Source organism: Hevea brasiliensis, chromosome 4 (genome assembly GCF_030052815.1).
Source record: "Hevea brasiliensis isolate MT/VB/25A 57/8 chromosome 4, ASM3005281v1, whole genome shotgun sequence".
Classification (NCBI taxonomy): Eukaryota; Viridiplantae; Streptophyta; class Magnoliopsida; order Malpighiales; family Euphorbiaceae; genus Hevea; species Hevea brasiliensis.
Window position 1 is genome coordinate 104,842,745 of NC_079496.1, and position 14,568 is coordinate 104,857,312.

General features: G+C 28.3%; 2 protein-coding genes and 1 long non-coding RNA gene across 4 annotated transcripts; all 3 read left to right on the forward strand.

Moving 5' to 3' along the window:
- The first annotated feature begins 1,091 nt into the window (after positions 1 to 1,091).
- Positions 1,092 to 1,624, forward strand: LOC131179293 (uncharacterized). Its single transcript, XM_058145804.1, has one exon. It carries the CDS (start codon positions 1,267 to 1,269, stop codon positions 1,495 to 1,497), a length of 231 nt encoding a protein of 76 aa, XP_058001787.1. The 5' UTR covers positions 1,092 to 1,266; the 3' UTR covers positions 1,498 to 1,624.
- Positions 1,625 to 5,225: 3,601 nt separating this feature from the next.
- LOC110639774 (uncharacterized) lies at positions 5,226 to 5,744 on the forward strand. Its single transcript, XM_021790853.2, has one exon. It carries the CDS (start codon positions 5,387 to 5,389, stop codon positions 5,615 to 5,617), a length of 231 nt encoding a protein of 76 aa, XP_021646545.1. The 5' UTR covers positions 5,226 to 5,386; the 3' UTR covers positions 5,618 to 5,744.
- An 888-nt stretch (positions 5,745 to 6,632) lies between these two features.
- Positions 6,633 to 10,170, forward strand: LOC110639775 (uncharacterized). Of its 2 annotated transcripts, none has more exons than XR_009148288.1 (4): positions 6,633 to 7,751; positions 8,053 to 8,141; positions 9,200 to 9,330; positions 9,533 to 10,170. It is a non-coding gene; the product is annotated as an uncharacterized LOC110639775 (long non-coding RNA). The 2 variants fall into 2 exon arrangements; XR_009148289.1 differs by having other exon boundaries at positions 8,053 to 8,134.
- The last annotated feature ends 4,398 nt before the right edge of the window (positions 10,171 to 14,568 follow it).

The following is a 14,568-nucleotide window of genomic DNA, read 5'->3' on the forward strand; positions in this document are numbered from 1 at the left end:
ATTTTATAATTATGTGAAGGATATTTTTGTTTCTCCTATTATTCTCCTCCTTTCCACTTTGAAATATATATATATAATTAAAATATTTTTATTGAAAAATTAAAATAAAATTTAATATTATAAGTTTTTAAATATTTAAAATAATTAAAAAAAATTGTAAAAGTAATATTCGTGTTCAGTTTTTTATTAATTTCATTAAAATAAATTAAATAATTTTCAATAAATTAATAATACTTATAAAATTAAAGTTATAGAATTACCGTATCAAGAATTATAATATACTTTTTCTAGTATAAGTAGAATTATTATTAAAATAATATTAAAAATTTAATTTATATTAATTATTGTAATAATAAAAATTTAAATTATTGTATATTTAGTGAAAGATAATTCGTTTCTAAATATTATTAATAACGATGTAGTAAAAATTGACATTATTAGGGATTTAATAATAAATTTTGTATCACTAAAAATTATTAGTAGCGTTAAAGTATATAAAGCCTTTATTTACCAAAATTATCAGCCACATCATTTTGTTTCTAAATGATATTAACAATGAAATTATATAGATTAGTGACAGGTTATTATAGTTAATATACATGATTGGCAATAAATTATTTATTTATCACTATGATTAAGTTTTTGATATTTTTATAAATAATAAAAATAATGAAGGATATTTTTAAAATTCATAATGTTTTCCCTTTAAACATACATATTATAAATTAATTTTATTTAATTTTTTATTTTAATTAATTATTTTTTATAAAATTTTATATTTAATTAAAGTCTTAACATAATTAAAGTAATAATGTTAAATTTATATTAAGTTTAAAATTAAGAATTTTAAATATATTTAAATATTAAAATTAATTTAAATTATAAAAATATAATTAAAATTAATTTAAAGAATAGAGGACATTCTTAATAAAGTTAACACTTCTCCTTGCATATTTATATATATGCTATAAATATTATTTAAAATTATAATAAAATATTTTATTTAAAAAATTAATATAATTTAAAATTAATATTTATTACAGAAATTTCCAGCAGTAGGATCTGTCTTGACGCGCTTTTTAGCCGAATCTTTTTGACGAAGGAAGAGTTGAAGCAACATGGAAGCCAACTTCTCCTCCGCGTTCAAGGTTCCTGGTTGGTTGTTCCTATAAATATTACGCCTTTTTTGCCTCAACACACGCAAATCCCAAATTCCTATCTTTGAGTTCTGAGGAATCAACTTGTTTCATCTTTTCAATACCAATCATGAATTCCATCTTTAGCTCCTTCGATGCACTCTGCGCTGAATTCTTGGGCCAAACTATTAGATCCTCTTTTGCTTCTGCATCTACGGATAACTTGATCAAGAAGCCGCAGCAAAGCTCGTCTTTACGGTCGACTGCCGACCGAAAACAGGAGCAACCAACAAGCAAGGCCCCGAGGTTTGCACCGGAGCTTGATGGGCTCAACTTTTTCGAGACCCTTGTTAAGTATTGATTCTTGATTCTGCTGTTGGGCGTCCATCTTAACATTCTTACTTGTACAAATCAGCAAACTTACTGCTGAGATTGTTATGGAATTCTTTCATTGATTCAATCCGAAGTTGTTCTAAGCTTAATTTGAACATCTCTTATTGTGTGATGGTTTAGATTTTCAAACAATACAGAGCGGAGGTTTTGCTTTCACAGGATGAAAGCAATTAGATTGTTGCTTGCCACTGTAGATTAATTAAAACCAGCAATTAGCAATTGTCAAGCCAAGTGTAGATTCTATGGTTAAAAGATCACGAAACTTAAAACTTGAAGGATTTCTCAATTTGAATGTTAACGCTTTTATCTCTCCTTAGAAAACAGAAAATTAACTGATTGCGTTTCCACGAAATAATAATAACCAACAGAGGAAAGTTCCTTTTCTGAGACCCTTATCATTGGCAGTCTAAAATGATTTTTATACATTGATCAATTACTTTTTTTTTTTTTAAGAAATAAAAACCTTTTCTGCTGAAGTTTGATAATTGTGAAAAAGTTCTATTGGTTCATTTACTGAATACTTCCAACTTATCTAAAATTTTATGGTGATCTTAAAAATTGTTAAGTTCAGGATGTACTTGATAAGTTTTCAGATTTCTGTAAATATGGTGTGTGGTGTAAACCTTGATTCTTTTCATCTTGGATCTTATTTATGTTTGGGAAGAAACATGTTTAAAATTTTATACCAGAGTGACAGTGCAGAGAACAAATCAAGTTGCCTCTAGACAAGCATTTAGCAATCAATATCATAACCTGGGTTGACATGGATTTTCTATATTGTCATTATTATAGTATCATTTGTGACCTGGAAGATCACAAGTTCAAATCCTGGGAATGGCCTCTAAGATTGCACACATCTAACTTTTCCATAGATTGTTGTGTAGGAACTAGGAAGCCTTGTGTGCTAGAGCACTTAATTTTTCCTGGCCAAAAATGGAAGTTTGAATTAATAAATGCATGACAACACCTCAGTTTTAACCCTAGAGTTTAGTGTTATTAAGGTATAGACTGTAGACTATACTTAACTTGTTTCTTACTTTATTTGCCCTTCTTGGGGTTGAACTATTGAGTGCAAAAACTGTAAAGCTGATAATTAAACAATAATTTGTCCATTGGTTTCTATCTTGATTTCATGGCTTAATTGACTGTCTTCTGATTGATGTTTTATCCCACTTTTTTTCGACATCCACTAGCATACGAGTAAAAAATTATAAGAGTAATAATTATTTTTTGTTAATATTATACTAGACATCTCTTAAATTTAGAGTAATATATATAGTTCTTTTTAAATTAATTGCAGAAATTTTTTTTTGTCTTTTAAAATGAAAAATAATCTATTATTACCTATAAGATTAATTTTCTTTATTTAAATTATTTTTAACAAAAATTTTTCATGTATATTTTTTATAAGAAAATAATAGTCATTATATTATTTTTTCGTGTGCTACATTAATTCGAGTATATATTTTTATTAAATACTAGTTTTTATCTTAATTACATGTTGATCTACTCATTATATATACTCGTGATTTAAATTTCTTTATATATAATAATAGTTAATTAAATTTAATTATTTATTAATATGACTATATTTTACTTCTAATTAAAATTAGTTCAAAAATATTATAATAAAATAAAATTAATAAGTTATATTACTTTAGTCAATTAAAATATTATAAATAAAACACATAAAATAAAATTTATATTACTTTAGTCAATTAAAGTATTATAAATAAAACACATAAAATAAAAATTTTCATATATATAGTACTTTAGTGATTAAAATCTTATAAATCAAATACCATGAATATGGTATAAAAATATGAATATTTTAATTTTATAAATTAATATTTATTATTTACTAAAAGTTATTTTCAAAATAGTTTTATTTTTTAAAAATTTTTTTAATAAAATTATTATAATCCATTTAGAATATATTTTATAAAGCAAAAAATATATGTTTTACTACTTGACTTTATCTTAATTACAACTAATAGATTTTTATAGATACGTTTTAATTTATATTTTTATAAATAATAAAAATAATAAAGGGTGTTTTTGAAAATCTCAATGTTCCCCCTTTTCATTTTTTAAATTTTTTGCCATTATAGTCAATTCTTTAATTTTCAAAATTTTAGCCTAATTGTAAATATTTATTATTTTTAGTGAGCAGTTAAAATTAAAATAAATTGTTGATCAAAATTATGATATTTCAATTGATTGAAAGAGAAATTAACAGCTAATTTAAAATAATTTTGACTATATATTTGTGACTAATAAAGTGGTTATTCTACTTGAATTGGATTAAAAAAATTCAAATTGTTAATTTTAATAATGAGCTAAAACTTATCCATTGATATTTATATTTTTAAAATGGCTAAAAATTTGTAACAAATAAAATAGATAATTGAATAAGATTATAATTATATATCTATTGATATAAATGTGAATTTTTATTTAATGAAATATTTAATTTTTAATAATAATTTTATAATTATGTGAAGGATATTTTTGTTTCTCCTATTATTCTCCTCCTTTCCACTTTGAAATATATATATATATATATATATATATATATATATATATATATATATATATATATATATATATATATATATATATTGTTAATGAAAAATTAAAATAAAATTTAATATTATAAATTTTTAAATATTTAAAATAATTAAAAAAAATTGTAAGAGTAATATTCATGTTCGATTTTTTTATTAATTTCATTAAAATAAATTAAATAATTTTTAATAAATTAATAATACTTAAAAGATTAAAGTTATAGAATTACCATATCAAGAATTATAATATGCTCTTCTAGTATAAGTAGAATTGCTATTAAAATAATATTAAAAATTTAATTTATATTAATTATCATAATAATAAAAATTAAAATTTTGCATATTTAGTGGCAGATAATTCACCGCTAAAAGTTATTAACAACGACATAGTAAAAATTGACATTATTAGGGATTTAATAACAAATTTTGAAAATTGACATTATTAGGGATTTAATAACAAATTTTGTGTCACTAAAAATTTTTAGTGGCGTTAATGTATATAAAGCCTTTATTTATTAAAATTGTTAGCGACATATTTTTTTATTCTTAAATGATATTAACGATGAAATTATATAGATTAGTGATAGGTTATTATAGTTAATACACATGATTGACGATAAATTATTTATCTATCTCTATGAGTAAGTTTTTGATATTTTTATAAATAATTAAAAATAATAAAAAGTGTTTTTAAAAATCTTAATATTTTCTCTTCATATATGCATATTATAAATTAATTTTATTTTTTATTTTTCACTTATTAATTATTTTTTCATAAAATTTTATATTTAATTAAAATCATACTATAATTAGAAATAATCATTTAAATTTATATGAAGTTTAAAATTAAAAATTTTAAAATTTAAATATTAAAATTAATTTAAATAATAAAAATATAATTATAATTAATTTAAAAAATTGAGAAAAGTTAATATTTCTCTTTATAAATTTATATAAAATATATATATTATTTAAAATTATAATAAAATATTTTATTAAAAAAATTAATATAATTTACTTAAAATTAATATTTATTAATTGGGTCTATAAATAAAGGTATACACCAGAAATTTCCACCGGTAGAATCTGTCTTGACGCGCTCTTTAGCCCATTCTTTTTGACGAAGGAAGACTTGAAGCAATATGGAAGCCAACTTCTCCTCCGCATTCAAGGGTCCTGGTTGGTTGTTCCTATAAATATTACGCCTTTTTCCCCCCAACACAAGCAAATCCCAAATTCCTATCTTTGAGTTCTGAGGAATCAACTTGTTTCAACTTTTCAATACCAATCATGAATTCCATCTTTAGCTCCTTCGATGCACTCTGCGCTGAAATCTTGGGCCAAACTATCAGGTCCTCTTTTGCTTCTGCATCTACGGATAACTTGATCAAGAAGCCGCAGCAAAGCTCGTCTTTACCGTCGACTGCCGACGGAAAACAGGAGCAACCACCAAGCAGGGCCCCAAGGTTTGCACCGGAGCTTGATGGGCTCAACTTTTTCGAGACCCTTGTTAAGTATTGATTCTTGATTCTGCTGTTGGGTTTCCACCTTAACATTCTTACTTGTACAAATCAGCAGTCTTACTACTGAGATTGTTATGGAATTCTTTCATTGATTCAATCCGAAGTTGTTCTAAGCTTAATTTGAACATCTCTTATTGTGTGATGGTTTAGATTTTCAAACATTACAGAGCGGAGGTTTTACTTTCACAGGATGAAAGCAATTAGATTGTTGCTTGCCACTGTAGATTAATTAAAACAATCAATTAGCAATTGTCAAGCCAAGTGTAGATTCTATGGTTAAATGATCACCAAACTTACAACTTGAAGAATTTCTCAATTTGAATGTTAACGCTTTTATATCTCTTTAAAAATCAAAAAATTAACTGATTGCGTTTTCACGAAATGATAATAACTAAAAGAGGAAAGTTCCTTTTCAGAGACCCATGTCATTGGCAGTCTAAAATAATATTTATACATTGATCAATTACCTTTTTTTTTTTTAAGAAATAAAAACCTTTTCTGCTGAAGTTTGATAATTATGAAAAAGAAGTTCTATTGGTTCATTTAGTGAATACTGCCTACTTATCTAAAATTTTATGGTGATCTTATATATTGTTAAGTTCAGGATGTACTTTAATAGTTTTCAGATTTCTGTAAATATGGTGTGAGGTGTAAACCTTTATTCTTTTCATCTTGGATCTTATTTATGTTTGGGAAGAAACTCAATTCAACTAAGCCTTTATCAAAAAACTTTAGGGTGACTACATGGATTATGTTTCTCCAGTCTAGACGTTCTTGGGTTAAATCCTTGAAACTGTGTAATTCTTCTAGATTATGTTGTATTACTCTCCTCCAAGTCAGTTTAGGTCTACTTCTTCCTTTCTTTTTATCCACTAACCTAATCTACTCTACTTGTCTAATTGGAGCCTCCGTTTGTTTACTCTCACTTCTCTCAATTTATCCTCAATTGTCGGTGCTCCTACCTTTTCTCTAATACTCTTATTACGGACTTTATCTAGTCTAGTATGGCCACTCATTCACCTTAACATTTTCATCTCTGTAACTCTTATCTTAGATACATACGACTCCTTCAGTGCCCAACACTCACTAACATATAACATGGCCGGTCGTACGACTGTACGATAAAATTTTCCTTTCAACTTATTGGGAATCTTGCGATCACATAAAACTCCCATGGCACGTCTCCACTTCAACCATCTGGCTTTAATCCTATGACTAATATCCTCCTCACATCCCCCATCTACTTGAAGGACTGAGTCGAGATATTTAAAATGATTACTTTGGGACTGTACCACTCCATCCAAACTAACTCATTCCCTATCACCAGTTCGACTTTCACTGAACTTGCAATGCATATATTCTGTCTTCGTTTTACTTAATTTAAAACCCTTTGACTATAGAGTACTTCTCCAAAACTCTAGTTTTCTATTGACTCCTTCTCGCATCTCATCTATCAGAACCATATCATCCACAAATATCATGTACCAGGGATACTCTCTTGTATGTATTTTGTATGTTTGGGAAGAAACATGTTTAAAATTTTATATCAGAGTGACAGTGTAGAGGACAAATCAAGTTGCCTCTAGACAAGCATTTAGCAATCAATATCATAACCTGGGTTGACATGGATTTTCTATATTGTCATTATTATAGTATCATTTGTGACCTGGAAGATCATAAGTTCAAATCCTGGAAATGGCCTCTAAGATTGCACACATCTAACTTTTCCATAGATTGTTGTGTTGGAACTAGGAAGCCTTGTGTGCTAGAGGAGTTAATTTTTCCTGGCCAAAAATGGAAGTTTGAATTAATAAATGCATGACAACACCTCAGTTTTAACCCTGGAGTTCAGTGTTAGGGTCTAGACTATAGACTATTCTTACCTTGTTTCGTACTTTATTTGCCCTTCTTGGGATTGGACTAGTGAGTACAAAAACTGGAAAGCTGATAATTGAACAATAATTTGCCCATTGGTTCCTATCTTGGTTTTCGTAGCTTAATTGACTGTCTTCCAATTGGTGTTTTATCCCACTTTTTTCTAATATCTGCCAGCATACGAGTTTGATTACATTTTCGACTGGACCATTCTAGAGTATCAGCAGACACTTGCAAAGAAACAACCTCAATCATCGGTTAGTGTTGTATCCTCCACCCCTATTCTTTTCCTCTTCTTTCTTTTAAGTTATTTCCAGTGAGTTAACAAATATTTATATGTTGACATTTTAATTTGTCTTCTCCCAACTATTAGTTTTTGGTTTTCCTCAGACATTAATATGTATCTATTTTTTTTATGTGCTTATTTAAATAGTACTATAGTAGATGCATAAATAACCTTATATGTGTAATTAAACTACATAATTTTCATTAAATCCAGGGTTTCTTTAAGTCAATATTGATTTATTTGTTTCATGAAAATTTCTTCATGGCCTGCAGCCAGTTTCTGGAGTTACAAGCAGTGGAGCTGTGGCTGTGGATTTGGAGAAACATATAGCTAAGCTACAGGATTGCCATTACTGTCAGTGGTGATTCTTTTTAGACACAACTAATTATGATTGAATTTTGCTACTTTGAATTATGAGGAAATCTTTTTTTTTTGTGCAAAAATTTGTGGAGGGAAGAATAATTTAGTTATGGTTGGTGGGAGTTGAAGGATGTTAAGGGTACATTATTTATCTCCAGTACAATGGTGTAGTCTATAATTTTTACATTGCATGGTAATGCTTAAGCCAGATACAAGTGAATTTGTTGTAACCATTAGTTCCAAGAAAGGAATAGCAAAATAGGAATGAGAGGTTGAATTTCAGTGTGATCTTGTTCTCTGCAGTTGCTTCATTAGATATTTTAATTATAATGATAGATTCATCTATAAAATTGTCAAATGGTGGTCACTTTCCACATGTTTAACAATTTTACTCTGATAGATTGAATAATGATAAAATGGACTCTTTTAGATAATATGATATAATAATATTGAACGCTGCTAGCACATTGTCTGAACCAAACCTTTTTTTCTTTTGAGACATCTATATTTTGCTTATTTGAGAATGAATATAGATACTTGTTTAAGTTTTCTGCAATCCCCCTTTTGGGGGGTTTGGATTACAATTGGCACTTTTAGTGTGGGGCTTAAAATGCAGATGCCAATTCAAAAAAGCGGGGATGAAGTTCTTTGGTAGAGATGTGCTAATGAAAAAGGATGAAAAAATTTAATTCTTTGGAGACTCTAAGGGCCTTTTCACTTGTGGAAAACTAGAGTAGTTTTCTGAACAATTTTTCTAAAAGAATTGGAAAACAGAATTTTATGTTCAAATGTGCCTGTTTCCCAAATGAAGAACTTTCCGGTTTCCATAATTTAACAAAGATTTGGAAAACAGTTTTAAATTGTTTTCTACTGTTTTTCCTTTATAACAAAGTTCTCTATTTTCCAAATGAAAAATAATGATTTTTCTATAATTAAATTATACTATTACTTTTTCATAACTAAAATTGAATAATTATTTAAGAAAATATTTATTTACAAAGATAAAAAAATTAATCATATTATTATAAAATAAATGAATAACGCATATTGCAATTTCAGGTGTCAATTGCAAATCTTGTTCAGCTGAAGTTACAGAGCACGAAGGATCAAATAATCTTGTTCTTCCTGGTGTTCATACACAGTTAAGATCACCCCAGAATTTAGGCACTGATAATCCAAATGACAAACATGTGAGTTGTCTATGTCCTCTCTATCTCTTATGGAATGGCCTGCGGCCTAGTTTGCATACACATTGTTGCATGTGATGCAACCCTGCCTACTCTTTTTATTTGAAAGGGAGCTTTGTTCCTCACTGGTTTTTATCCAGGAATGATATTTGGACGATTAATTGATGTGCAATTTGTTTTTTTTTTTTTTTTTTTTTTTTTGCAGACAGTAACCAATGCGCCAATGCCATCAACGTCATTTTCTCTACCCAGTTCCCTTGGAAGAAATATTAAGAAACTAGGGGGTTCAAATGAAGCTTTGAATATTGGTCGTGGGTTTGGGAACAAAACTGGTGCCAGCAGCTTGATGAGAATATCTTCAGCTAAGTAATTTGTGTGCTAACTCTACATCCATTTTTTTTCTTTCTTTTTGGTAATATTTTATGGTTAAATTCTTAATATGGAATCCATGGATGCATTTATGACTGTAAATGCTGTAAACTGTGTTTTATTGATCAACTACTAAGATTTTCTTTTTTTTTTGGGGGGGTTACTTTTGGCTACATATTTCAGGGACAGAATCCAGATATGAAGTTAATATCAGAGTTTGAATGCCTTGAACCCAAGAAATTTGGTTTGGTCAATATATCATTCACAAGGTGACTACAAAGTACAGACATTGGATGGTGCTGGGTCCTAGTCCATCGAAGTGTTTTTTTTTTTTCCTGCTTGCATGGATTGAAAGTGATTAAGCCTGTATATGTTTAATTGTTTTGTTGGATGATATGTAAAGCGTTTCTCCCATTATTCTATTAATTGATCATGAGGTTCCTTGAAGCTTGAAGAATGTACAAGTATTTTGAATATGTTTCTCATCTAAGTAATGATTATGGTGCTTTCTGTTCTTTTTGCTTTTGTATTTCTGAATCAAGCTTTGGATTTTTTACCTGAATCAGTTTGAATCTAGGTGCTTGCGTCTGAAAAAAGTAGAGTAAGCTAGTGATTGGGCTTTTATCAGTTGCAATTACCTTTTCTCCATGTAACATAACTTTATGAAGCTTTTTGTGCTTGACCATATATATATTTTCCTTTGCCAGATACTCTACACTATATTATTATGATATGAGATTGGTTAATTGATGAATGCTAAGTCATTGGGAGTATTGATGCAAAATAAGGATGACTTGCTAAAACATTCTTCCAATTGGTGTAGTGGATTCTGGAATCCTTGAGTCCTTGCTGAGGTATTTAATGTATGCCAAGCCTTTTTTTTTACTCTTTTCTTTGAATGCTGATTTTGTTTTTCCATATTCAGCTGTCTACTGCAAGGTGATTTTTACTATTTTCGGAAGCCATTACTCGAATGGAATGGCTCTCACAGTTCAAATCAATACTTGGAAAATTCCTCATGGATTATGGAACATTGGCAGATTATTATCTGTTACTCTGTAAGCCATTTAAAAACTCTCTCTCCCCTTTTTTTTTTTTTTTGGTTTGTTTTTTTTTTTTTTTTTGGGGGGGTGGGGTGGCGGGGGGCGGCCGCGAAGTGTGTTTGGGGGTGTTTCGTGCTATATCTGATGCTTACCATTTTCTTTATCAATGAAGCACGCTTCATTATTTTGTTCACGAGTTTGTAGCTATAGGATTACAGTGTTAAAAAAGCCACAAATGAGCGAAAGGAAAATACGCAAATTACTGCATTGAGGCTTAAGCTTGTGTTTCTTCTTACAGAGGAAGCTGCTGATTGGAAAGGAACATGTACCAATTGCTGGAGTGATCTATTTTATGGTTGGATCCATTGCTCAATGGATGAATATTTCATGTGCCAGATCAAGAGGCTGCTGGTTCGAACCCAGCTGAGTCTTCTCCCTTTGCTAATGATTTTTATTTGTACATTTGATAGTATTATTATCCTCACAATAATTGTCAGGCTTTGTGGAGAGATGTCTGCATATTCTTGGATAACATGAAGGCTCCAGTGGAGGTTTGATAATGCTGAGCAGCAGTAATGGGTTTTCTACTTTTCTTGTCTATAATAAATAACAAAGATTTGTTGTTAGTTGTTGGAGATTGATGTGTTAAAAAATGGTCCAGAAAACATGGGAGCATGGTGGGAATGAAATCCTAATCACTAAATTGGGAATTGTTTATGGATAAATGGACATAAATCATTATTATTTGTATTATGTGCTGAGAAGTTTATCCTAATAATGAGCATTATGGGTGAAAAAGAGGATCTAAAATAAGGGGAATTGTATAATATATTTGATATTGTTTTTATGCATAAAACCATTGTAAACCTACCCAACTTGTAGCCTTAATGGATGTTGAATTGATTTGAATGGGAGGAGATGGGTTAATTGTAGGGTAATGGAGGAATGTGGGTAATGTGGTAGACATGATGAGAATTCAAGTAATGATGAAAAGCATTTGCAGGGATTGCTGCCTTCTGGTGGCTCTGCCTACAATTCACACAACTCCTCCAGGCCCATTTTCACTAAACCACCACCGTACAATACTAATCATTCTTTTTAGAACTTCCTTGGCGGCCCTTTAATACTATGTTTAGTCTATTTTAATGACATAATAATTTTTTTTGTTCCATATGCGGGGAAGAAGAAGGTAATTCTAAGTCTTTCATATTTTTACACGCTCGCTCGCGTGCACACACACATATATATATATATATATATATTTATTTTAAAGAGTTAACTAATATTACTACGTAATATTTCTCATAGAGAAAATAATATATTTTATATTTTTAATCAATATTTCTATTATATTATTATATTTTTATCATGAAAAATTAGAAATAAAAAGATTAAAAATCCAAATTGTTTTGAAACCCATCTAATGGAAAAGAAATAAATACCATTTAAGATAAAAAGTATAATTTATTTAATAAATAATAAAAAATATTAAATAAAAAATAAAAAATTTAAAATATTATTTTATTTTTATATATTAAAATTAAAAATAAATATAAAAATTAAAATTATTAACAGCTCTATATATATGTGGGAAACTATATTTTGACAATTTTTTTTTAATTTATGAATAATAATATGTTATTTCTTTTCTTTTTTCCCCTTATACCCTTATGAGGTTCATCAAACTTAAAAATAAATAACAGGTTTAATTGCTTTTCCTTAAAAAGAAAAAAGTCTAATTTAAACATTAAAATTTTATTTTTTTTAATTGATAAATTAATTTGTATCTCAAACATAAAGAATATGAGGGTTGAAATCTCACTAAACACAATTATCTCTCAATATTAGAAAAAATAATAAAAGGTAAAAGAAAAGATAAAAAAAAAATATTAATTTAAAGTAGAAATATAGACAGGAAATGGACATTGATTCCTGACATTGTTTCCCATTTTTAAGTTCTAGTCTAAACCTCAAATTCAGAAATGTTCCAACTTCTGTCTTTCTTTTTTTCTTTTTTTCTTTTTTTTCCTTTTCTGGTTGCAACAGAAAATACTGCCAAATTTTTCCTTCTTTTCTAGTCAAAAAGGTTCCTTGACAAGATGAAAAGTGGGAAAATATGAAAGGTTAAAATAAGAAAAGCTTCAAAGCTGTGTGCCTTAATTGCTTTGAAATGCCCCCCCTTTTCTTTTAACTCATTTTTCTTGGGTGTATTATTGAGAATCTTTCTAGCAAACAGGGATTTTTCCTTTGTCTCAGAGACATGCAGGTATGCTCTAGTAGTTTCTTTTTAGCCATTCTTGTGGACAACAAATAGCCATCCTACCCTGTAGAAAATCCTGTAATCAATGGATGCAATTGAGAGAATTGAAAGGAGTAGCAGCTTAAAGACCCTCCCTTTTGTCTTACCATAGCCATTCACATATAATAGATTAGAAGCAGCCAATAACGAATTAGCTATGATTTTTTTTTCAAGATAGAAAGATTTCATTCATATGTTACAGATGAAGATAAAATTCATAAATTAAGGAACATAAACATACTCATTTATCTATATTCATCACAAATTTTGAAAAAGAAAAGAGATAACCCTTACAAAGATTTGGAAAATAAAAAAGCAAAATTTTTCATTTACCTTTATATGCATAATGTTGTAGACGGTTGAGAATCGTATTGATCTCCGAATAAATCAGTCTAAAAGTTCTTTACTATCTAGAAATTAGGGCTGAGCAGAATTCGGTTCAAACCGAAAAATTGAACCGAACTGAGTCAATTCGGTTTAATCGGTTCAGTTTTAAAATTAAATCGATTCGGTTCGGTTTTAAATTATAAAAATTTCGATTATTTCAGTTCGGTTCAGTTTTGAAGAGAAAAAAATCGGTTAAACTGAATCGAACTGAATAGTAATTTATATAGTCAAATCAAACTAAATCGAACCGAATCGATTTTTGAATTGATTTATTTTTATGAAAAATTTATGAATTATATTTAATTTTATATATATTAATTGTTTAATTTCATTGATTAATGGTTATTAGGTTCAAACCAAAGTTAAAATTAGATCAAATAACTTGAAAATCAAGTCTAAATTCAAAAATCAATAAAAATCAAACCGATCAGTTTAAATCGAACCAAACCGAAATAGAACGGTTCGGTTCGATTCGGTTTTTCACCATTTAGGTTCGGTTCGATTTCTAAAATTTACGGTTCAGTTTTTATAATTTAATTCAGTTCGGTTTGATTCGGTTCGATTTGAACCGAATGCTCACCCTACTAGAAATTGATGAAATCACATAACCTCACATTGATATTTATAGCTGCTTGAAAATTATTTTATACATTAAGTAAATCGAGGTAAAAATCTTCAAGAAATTGTAGAGTTTATTTTTCCGAGTTGAGGAATAATAAAAACCATTTGAAACTATAATCTCCATCAAACAGAGTAAATAATGAGAAAATCCATAAAATGAAAGAAATCCATAAATTTGAAAGAACTAGCTTTATTTGCTAAGAAAAAAAATTAAAATAGTTAAAAAAAAGAAGGGAAAGGGCTACTGCCAAATAAAGAAGGCTGCAACAATCTTTCAAAATAAAAGAGTGTTTTAAGAGAAAAATAGAGCGAGAGAAAAAGAGAGAAGACACTAAATTAACTATGATTTAGTGATATAAGAATCGCTTTTAAAATTGTAAAATTATAAATTTAAACTTAAGTTAGGAGGGCATTATTTAATTCATGTAATATTTTGGCCACATCAAAGGGTATTTGAAAAGGCAATCGATAGTGATAGATACGACAAAGAACCCTAGCAATGATGATCTCGCCGCTCAAGAA